This window comes from Arachis hypogaea, chromosome 4 (assembly GCF_003086295.3).
Source record: "Arachis hypogaea cultivar Tifrunner chromosome 4, arahy.Tifrunner.gnm2.J5K5, whole genome shotgun sequence".
Lineage (NCBI taxonomy): Eukaryota > Viridiplantae > Streptophyta > Magnoliopsida > Fabales > Fabaceae > Arachis > Arachis hypogaea.
In genome coordinates this window covers 124,406,993-124,417,778 of record NC_092039.1, presented here as the reverse complement: position 1 = coordinate 124,417,778, position 10,786 = coordinate 124,406,993, and the positions used below count along the sequence as shown (strand labels likewise).

The window sequence follows — 10,786 nt, the reverse complement described above, 5'->3', positions numbered from 1 at the left end:
CTACTGTTGTTTCTCTTTTTTTAGCTGTGCTTTTCGGATTTTTTATTTTAATATTAAAGGGTGAATAGAATTTTAAGTTGATGTTACAAAAAAAAATGGGATTTCACCCAAGCACAATTCGCAACGTTTTGAGATTGTTGTGCAAGCACAATACGTAGAATATGTATTGCACTCACAATATGCTGTCTTTATATTTATAATACATGATCTGTATATTGTCTTTATAATTAAAAAAAATCCGTACTGACAATCCGTTTTTTATGAATTCTATTGCCCCAAAATTTTATAAAATACCGTAACTTCTAATATTAAAGAATTACACAAATTCTTATCTAATATAAAAAAAATGAACCCTGCTTTTCATCTTAACCATTTTATAAATTGAATAACAAATATGCTAGTTTGCTAATAAATAAATACTAGCCAATTTTTTACTTTTTATGACTAAAAAATAAAAATGTTGCCTGATGCATTTTTATAAAATTACAAATTATTTTTGCTGAAGTTGGCTAGTGTATAACTCATGTGCCAGTGTATATGTTGGCAATGAGAGAACAAGGGGGTGAATATTTAAGAGGTATAAGAATTTTATGATTATAAAATGCTAAACATGAAATAAAACTTATCATGTGGTGTCTTTATAATAATTCTATGAACATAGAATGTAAAATATGAAATAGAATTTATCATTATGTGTTGTCTTTGAGATTAGATATAAAAGGTTCCTTTTATAGGTATAAAATTGATGAATAGAGTTGATGTTATGACTGTTTGGTCATTAAGATGGAAATGATAGTCATTAAGTCGATAATGAAAGTGTCGGTTATAAGCAAATAATGAGTGATAATTAAGGTCGAGTTATGACTCATAATGCACAGTAAAGACCGAGTTATAAGGTGACGGATATGATCTAGGCTAAGCTTAGAAAAATAAAATGAGTTATAACTCGGTTAAAAGATAAGTGAATAATGATACGGTGAGCCCCAAATTTAGTCGGGTTATTATGTCGGCACTTATTCAACAAATAATTGAGTGGTAATAGTCATTTAATCAAGATAGTTGTGTGGGGGATATTTTTTTGCTTGAGAACAATTTTTCATGACATGCATATAGCATTTGATTGTATGTGAACTGAAAAGTTCAGAAATAGATATCCATTGAAAGAATCGATTGTATAATCTGAGAATATAATGGTTAATTGTCTTGAAAATTTTTCCGACCCACAACAGCTTATTAATGAATTGATCGCTCAAAATAATTAGTTATTGAATATTTATAATTTATAGTGAAGGTTATATGACATGAGTAAGATAAAATTGAGAAAATGAATATGTGTAAAATCGCAACATATATTGAATAATATATATTGTAAATGTAAAAGAGTTTAAAGTAGAAAAATATACCTTAAAAGTTGATAATTGTAGAGAAGAAACCGATATATATAAATGTCATAAATACTAAATTGAATTACCTAATTTTATTTATTAATATTATAACTTTGTTTCGTAGAATCTGCATTAACTTGTTAATAAACTAGTAAAATGATTAATCATTTAATAATATAATAAATTTTATTTAGCTATGAAGTATATTCTTTGTGTAAAAATAGCAAAATTGCATATTTGTAATTATTTTTTGCTTAATTTTTTGCATTAAATAAATAGTAACATAAAATTTAATAACACAAAGCGAATAGTATAATAGTTATATATAATTGATATACAATTAATTTTTATGAAAGTTTTAAAATTTGAACTCATCATTACCTTCATTTAATTGTATAAATAAAATCATTAAATAATAAGAATATAGCACATAATGAAATAAAAATTCAATTGACATGGTTTTTATATGTCATTATTGTATAGAATATATATTGAGGTTTGAATATAATTAATAAATCAGTAAATATTAGTTACACAAAATATAAATGCAAAAATATGTGTGAATAATATATATAATTTTACTTGTGTAAGTAGAGAAATTTGAAAAAGTTAACAAAATTGATAAGTGAGTTTGTGCTCGAATTGATTGAAAGTCGAGTTTGTTCTCGAATTGGTTCATTGATCGATTATAAGATGTGAAATATTATGATACGTAAAAGTGAAGCAATTCGAATGTATAAAGTACATACTTTATAAAAAGTTACGATAAATTAAAATTTGATAAGAAGTATTAAATAAAATCTTAAACAAGATTGTTGAAATTGGTTCAAAAAATTTGAATGTAAATCAAGTTTTATGAACTTGAGGGGAGTAGGAATTATTTTACTTGTCTCCACAGACGACGTCAATTGTTCTGGTGTAGCTTCTTAGCTCTTGCCATAGCTTGATATAGCCTTTTAGCTCTTGGTATAGCTCGTCCTCCCAATGATCCTTGTGATTCTCGCAGGGATGAGTTATACCTCAGCCATTGTAGAAAAAAGGAGAGCGAGTACCTGCAAAAGACACTTCGACGTTCAAGTCAATAAGGGTTTAAGAGGTATAAGAATTTTATGATTATATAATGTTAAACATGAAATAGAATTTATCATGTGGTGTCCTTGTAATAATTATATGAATATAGAATGTAAGATATGAAATAGAACTTATCATGTTTTGTCCTTGAGATTAGATATAGAAGGTTCATTTTATAGGCATAAAATTGATGAATAGAGTTGATGTTATGACCGTTTGGTCATTAATATGGAAATGATAGTCATTAAGTCGGTAATGAAGGTGTCAGTTACAAGCAAAAAATGAATGATAAATAAGGCCGAGTTATAACTCATAATGCACAATAAAGACCGAATTATAAGGTAACGGATCACAAACTATCGGCAAGTACACCGAATTGTATCAAGTAATATCACGATGAGTGAGTTATCGTTCCTACGAGAATTAACAAACTAAGTAACAATGATCAAGTAATTATTCTAGTCAGACAATCAAAATTTTGATTTGAGATAATTTAAACACTAAACAGCAAAGCAATTGAAAGCAACCGTGAGTGAATGTAGAAAGTAATGTGAAATAAAATGTTAAGATTTCAGAGATATTAAAACTTTCAAGAATAATGCTTTTCATCACTTTCTACTTTGATCATACAAGAATATTTCTTATGGTGAATCACAATTAATCAAACTTCCAATTCCTTAGTAATTCAATTTTTCTTTAACCTAATTAATCATTAATTCCTTAGTCAATTATTTAAGAGAAGAGATTAAGCACATGCACAAATCCAAAACCACACAATTCACATGCCTTAACTCTAGATGATTTACTTCCACTTATCAAACTAGTTTAAAAACTTAGAGAATCACGAGAATAAGTTTTAACCATAATTCTAACACATAACCTTTTCAGGATGATTTTAGAATTAAATTTAGATTCAAACTATTTTTTAATATATTCAAATATTTGTGATGAAGAACGAAACTTAATTTTTAAAAGACATCAATGTATAAATCAAGAATAAAAAATCAATAATATTAATACATAAAAATTAATAAAGCTCCTAACTTTAATAGAGAAGATTAGTTACTCATAAAGAGAAAAACCAAATCAGGGTTTCAAAAGTGTGCCGAGGTAACAGGCAAGATTTCAGGGTTTCTAAAAATCCCTTAAATATACCTCTAAAAACTAATTAATTCAAAACCTAATAATCAAACTTAACTAAAACAAAATCAACTAATATCTTTTCCTTAATTAACTTCTATAAAGCAAAGATCATTCCTTTTAATTGAGGCCCACTCTTTTAACAAATCTTTATTTATTCATGATTTTTCACTCCCACAGAACTTGGATGAGCCCATATACAACGTGAAATAGTCCACATTTAATTTGAGTGAAGAAGAGGTTTAGATGTGGATGAAGCAAGCTTGGACGTGTAACATAGCATGAAGGAACGTTTAATTTGGACCATCCATGTTAAACGTTGCGAAGAGAGAGAAGAGGGGGGAGACCCAATGTGTAACATGACTTCCCCATTTTAAACATGTGCGAGCTCAAGGAGGAGGGAACTTGTTGGCCTTTGGCTCAACGTTTAACGTAGATGGTCCATGTTAAACGTGTGGCAACACCTGGAAGGGGACTTGTTGGCCTTTGGCCCAACGTTTAACATGGTTGATCCACGTTAAACGTGTGCGATCTTAGATGGGGGGAGCCACTGGCCTTTGGCTCAATATGTAATGTGCCTCCCCCACATTTAACTTGCTTGAACCCACATGGAGAGGAAGGGATTCACGTTGCACATGGACTCCCCACATTTAACTTGCTCGGGAGGCTTGAATTGTTTAGGCGTGTATTATTTACGTGTACGTTACACATCTGCAATGGCTGAGTGTTAGGAGGCTCCTGGTTCTTGGCCTAACGTGTAACATGGATGGTGCATGTTAAACATAAATGCATACATAAATGAGAATGAACTTAGACGTGTAATATGACTTCTCCATGTTGTACGTCTTTGAAGCAAAGTGACTTAAAGTTGTTCCTAGAGTTAAGCGCAATGTATAACATGGCTCCTTCACGTTGCACTTTTTGTTTGTGACTTCTTCTTCTATTTTTCCTTCTCTAATTTTCTTTTTTTTTTGGCTCTAATTTAACTTTAGTTTGTGATTTGAGCTTTAATTCTTTGAATTTTTCTTTGTTATTGGACAAATTTTCACTAATTTTCTGCAAAATATATAAAAACAAAATACTCAAAGTATCTTGATAAAAACATGAAAAAATTAGTGAGAAACTACCATTTTTATTAATATAACTCACTAAAAAATTATCAAATGATGCATCATTACCTCAAGTATTTTCCATAGTTTTTTTTTTCTTGGTCTTACAAGTTTTTTCCATGGTTAAACGATTAAAGTATATCAAAATATGCCCCAAATTCAATCCAAACAATACCAATGGACAAAAATAATCTTATCCTAAACCAAAAAATGATCTATTCAAATTAACAAATATGTTTTGGGTCCAAATTGTGATTTGGATTAACGTAACTGAAAATGCCCATATCAATTCTTCCCTTTGAAAATCAGTATTACCTACATAAATAGTTTGGAAGTGTGGATGGAGTGCAATTCTAGTGCTGTTATCGAGTTTGAACGAGAAACTAGATTCAGATCCGTTCTTTATCATAGGATTCGGAATCTCCTATCCATAAACTAGAATTCAAAAATATTATTCGTATACTAAAATCAGTTACTAATGTATTTTGTGTAAATATATATGTGGTTTAATTTATTTTTAATATATATTTATATTTTAATATATATTTTATACTAGTAGTCAATTTTAATGACTAATTTTAGTATACACATATAACACACTCTGACTAAATTTTTTGTATCACCCACACTTATATAGGGAGGCTAACAACTTGAGCATAGATCAGGGTTTAGTTATTCAATATTGGAATGTTCTTCCTAAGGGTGTACATGGGATGGGTGAAGTCGAGTTCGTTTTGATCCAAATTTAATATTAAATAATGACCGGGTCTATTTTTGATACCTTTACTCGATCTTAAATTTAGTGAAATTTTACTATTTTCGAGTCACACTAAAACTGGGTCTAAACCTTGATAAACTTTATGTCAAAAAATTATGATGCATTTATTTATATAAAAGAAAAAAACATACTTGTTATCGAGAAGTTGATATACATATTTAAATTTGAATTTGTCCATAAATTCTAATTTCACAATTTTTTTATCTATTTTCTAATTCAACAAGTGTAATTAAAAACAAAATAATAAACTTATAATTAATATAATATAGTATTAAAATTAATTTAAAATATATATACTTTTTTTAGTCCACTTAGAGTGTACATAGGTCGGGTTCGTCTTAATCCGGACCTAACTCTAAATAATAATAGGGTTTATTTTTGAGACATTTATTTGACCATAAATTCGATAAAATCACATCAAATTAAATTAACTCCTAAAATATTCGAATCCAAATGGAATTTTTGGATCGAGCCATGTCATGTACACCCTAGGCTTCCTCCTTCATGGGTAAAGATAAACCAGATTCTCAGGGCTTAGAATTTTTGTAGCACTGATTTGGGCCTCTAGCCCCTTTGTTAACCAAACAAAATCAATTATATTAATCTTACCAATTTATCGGAAAACGTTTCTTGGTCTCCACTTTATCTTACCATCCACCTTTATATTAATCTACAAAATATATAATTCTTTAACATCAAATTTATCAAGAATCAAATTTACAAAAATAGAAATGGCCTGGCATGCTGTTTTTTTAAAAGAATATATATATATATATATATATATATATATATATATATAGAAATGGCATGTTGTGTTTATTTTTCGGGAAAAAAATTGGTTCTGACCTTCTAGATGATCAGTGCGAGAATGAAGCTGCCAATGTTTAAATATTACAGTTTAGACCACGGTAATACACTAATACTATCTCTTGCTCACAATATTTATCATTTAATCTCTCATTCTTCTATATATTTGAAATAAAAATTGACCGTAGTAAAATTCCTTATAAAATGTTTTTATTTTCTGAAAATCCAACACACAAAATGTGCAAAGTTTTTTACATATGATTGTTAACATCTATAAACAAAAAAAATATACAATTTGTTTACAATCAATTAATTAACGCCATACAAGTCCTTATGGTAGAAAGCTATTCAATATATATATATATATATATATATATATATCCATTTCCTTATTTATGATCTTCTAAACCCACTGCACGAGGGCAGACAAAGTAAGATCTATTCCTTAAAATAGTGTTTGTTTTGAGGTATTGAAATAGAGATTGGGAGACTGAGATTTAATATCATATTTGTTGGTTTAGAGATTAGTATTAAAATTGCTGTCTCTGTTCTGTCTTCAAAATTTCAGTATTTCACTATTTCTAAAAAGTAGGGATAGAGGAAACTAAAATTTTTAGAGATAGAGACTAAAACTTTAATAACATTTTATATCTAAAATATCTTCATTTTAATTAATTAATTTCAATTTTATTCTTTGTACAAATCAAATTATAATTTTATTTTTGTTTTAATTTTTGTTTCCCACTTTACACCAAACAAAATACTAAAATTTATTTCAAATTTTGTGTCTTAATTTTTGTCTCTCAATCTCAGTTTTTCTGTCTCTGTCTCTGTCTCTATCCATCCAGCAAACGTTAACTAAGACAATGCTGTAAAAACGGTTATCTATTATATTAATTAAGACAGCGGTTTTAAATTTCCGTGACCTTAGCTACGAAGGCGCGCTATTCTATATTGGAATAGACAATGGCTGGCCAGCATTATTTGAAGTAATAGAAACGAATTTATTATATAAAGCCACGGTTTTTTACTACTGTTGTCTGAGTACATAAATATTATAGCAATAAGGTGAAGTTTAATAGTTTCCTTTTTTTTTTTTATATTAGCAAGCCATGCCTATATAAAGAGTGCTAGGTGTGTTGTTTTAGTATTGTGAAAAGCGAAAGAAAGGAAAGGTTAGCTCTCTTAGCTTTCTCTGTTTTTGGTGAGTTCGTTGTTTATTAAATTTTAAGTTTTTAACTTACAAAAACTGTTCGTAACAAGAGCTATGGCTTCAAACAACAATGGCCGCACGGCAAGTGAGAGCTTCAAAGCTCAAGCTCTTGTCTACAGGCACATGTATGGCATCCTAGACTCCATGTGTCTCAAGTGGATCGTTGACTTTCGCATACCAAACATAATCCACAACCATGGCAAGCCCATTACTCTTTCAGAATTGGTTTCAGTTCTCAAAATTCCATCGGCTAAAGTTGATAGCACGGATCTTTTCATGCACTACATGGCACATAATGGATTCTTTGATATAGTAAGAATCTACCATTCTCACATATACTTCAAAATTATTTGTCCTTTTATAAATATTTATATTTCACTATATAAACCACCAAATATGCTCTCAAAGCTATTAAATTGTTGATAAAAAAAGTATTCTTCAAATTTGATAACAATATAAATATTTCCAAAATATTTAAAAAAAATACTCAACTGCTAGATATATATATATTCTTAAAAGATTTTAGAGATCAAGTTTTGTAGTAATCTTTTGTAAGTATTATTAAAAAGATAAAAAAATTTATTTTAAAATTTTTATTATTTTACATTAAGTAGTTTTTTTATGTTAATTGAAAAAAACATATTTTAAAAAATAAAAAAGAAAATCTATAAATCGAATTTTAGTTTCAAATTTTTATACCTTTTTAAATAATTATTCAAATTTTTTCATAAAATTTCATATCAAATAGGCACACAATTTACCAAATATGAAAGTCATTTGCTGTTTATCAAAAAAATGTACTTTAATTATCTTTATTGTATTTTAAAATATTCTAAAGATATTTTCATGGTTAGAAAAATCGAAAGGCACTTCTATCTAGGGGTGTCCATGAATCGGATCGTATCTGCAGATCCGCGGTAAGTATCCGCATCCGATTCGAAAATTGCGGATACGATCCGATCCGCAAATTGATCGGATCGGATGGGATCCGATCCGCACCCTTTGTGGATCGGATCACGGATATCTGCTCTACATCCGCGTATCCGATCCGCAGATCCACACAATAATAATTAAAAATAAATAAATATATATGTTTGGTATTATATTTACTTGTTTGTATGTTTTAGTTAGTAATTATTATTCATATATTATATTATTTTATTTTTGTTATTTAGAAAGAGTTTGATTAAAAATATTTTAGGAATAAATAAATTTAAAAGTATAAAAAAATATATTTTTATTGAGTTTTTTTACATAGAAATATAATTAAAAAGAGAAAGTTTAATTATGCGGATATATCCGATATCCGATCCGCAAATATTGAGAATATTTTTGTTGATTTTCTCTTTAATATACAAGGCACTATCTATCTTAGTTTTCTTAACAAAATGTTATAATTGCAACTATATCATATACCATGCATATGGAGTTAATATTGTATTTACATCTGTACAACAAAGGTGACAATTCATGATGACGATGATAGCAACCAAGAAGAAGAAGAAAAGGAAGCATTTGCTCTCACAGCAGCGTCAGAGCTGTTGATCAAAGGCACTGAAAACCCTTCTATATCTCCGGTGGTAGAAATGTTTCTCGATGATCCAACTCTTTCAAGTTCCATGCATAATCTAAACAAGTGGTTTTATGACGAAAATCGCCCTCTATACGAAATCACCTTGGGAAAACCTTTGTGGGAGTTTCTTGATAAGAACCCTACAAACTTGAGCTTGTTCAATGATGCTATGGCCAGTGATTCTCAGATGATAAAGTTGGCACTAAAGGATCATCACATGGCCTTTGAGGGGTTGGAAACAATTGTAGATGTTGGTGGTGGAAATGGAACCACAGCTCAAATTATCAGTGAGAAATTTCCAGCACTCAAATGTATAGTATTTGATCTTCCACAGGTTGTGAAAAATTTGAAGGGATCCAACAATTTGAGCTTTGTTGGTGGAGACATGTTTAAATCCATTCCTAAGGCTGATGCAATTCTACTTAAGGTAACCATTTAATTAGTAGTGGATTAGTGGTGTGTTTGCCCTAATTAATGATTAATTGATTTAAATAATAAAATACAAAAAAATTTTAAATAATATATTTTATACATAAATATATTACTATTATATATTCAATTCGGTCCTGGTTGAATTTCGATTAATCTTTAAATCTTTAAATTCTTAATTTTATTAGTTTAACAACTGATTTGATTTTTACAACTTTAATTATAAGTCATTTATTATGTTAACTAATTTTAATTTTATTATTTTTATATATATTTAATAAATAAAGAATAAAATAATATTAGTATATGTAATGTTACATTTCTTTTTTTTCTTTTGTAGCTAGTCTTACATAATTGGAGTGACGATAATTGCATAAAAATATTGAGAAACTGCAAAGATGCTGTTAATGCTTCAAGTAAGAATAAAAATAAAGGTAAAATAATAATTTTGGAGGCTGTGATAAATGAAGAACAAGATGAGCCTGAAATTACTCGACTCAAATTTCTTATGAATATAAGCATGCATATTATTCTTCACGGAAAAGAGAGAACCAAAAAAGAATGGGAAAGTATCTTTTGTGTAGCTGGCTTTTATAATTACAAGATATCTCCATTTACAGGACATTTATCACTTATAGAGGTCTATCCTTAAAGATGACCTGATAATAGTTTTTATAACTCTATGAATAAAATAAATATTATGCAAACAACTAAAAAAGAAAATGTCTACTTTGAATGTAGAATTTAAAAATGTAATTTCTTTTATTTAGTATTTATTAATTATTGTTATAATAATTATATATTTTTAGATGTAATAAATATATAATTATGAATGCTATAGGTATGAAATTATAAATGTTATGTTATATAATATAAGATAACTTTAAGTATTATCTCTTTAGTAGTATTATTTTATGTAGTTGTATACTATTGTTTACATGGTATTTTTTATGAATAAAATTTTGTAATATGGTATTATATGAATAAAGCTCTACATTCAAGCACATACGTTTAGTGTCGCCGTTCTTCTTCTAAATTCGGGTACGCAGGGTTTATTTTTCTTCTTCTTCTTTCTCTTTCATTATCGTTATCACCAACAACACCAATATTGTGTGTTTTTCTTGATGATTAAGTTTTTTTTACTGCTTGTTTAAATCTGAACTAATTTCGGTTCATTTGTGAATTAACTGAGGTTCACTTGATGCTATTGTTAAGTAATGACCAAATTTTTTATTCCTTAAAAATTTCGATTAATTTCTTAGTTAATTTAGGTTTATTTGA

At 28.3% G+C, this 10,786-nt stretch overlaps 1 protein-coding gene across 1 annotated transcript; it reads left to right on the top strand.

The window, feature by feature from the left end:
* Positions 1-7,457: 7,457 nt before the first annotated feature.
* LOC112794482 (isoflavone 7-O-methyltransferase-like) lies at positions 7,458-10,157 on the top strand. Its single transcript, XM_025836487.2, has 3 exons — positions 7,458-7,815; positions 8,964-9,503; positions 9,846-10,157. The coding sequence occupies exons 1-3, from the start codon at positions 7,558-7,560 to the stop codon at positions 10,155-10,157; spliced, it is 1,110 nt and encodes a 369-aa protein (XP_025692272.1). The 5' UTR covers positions 7,458-7,557.
* The last annotated feature ends 629 nt before the right edge of the window (positions 10,158-10,786 follow it).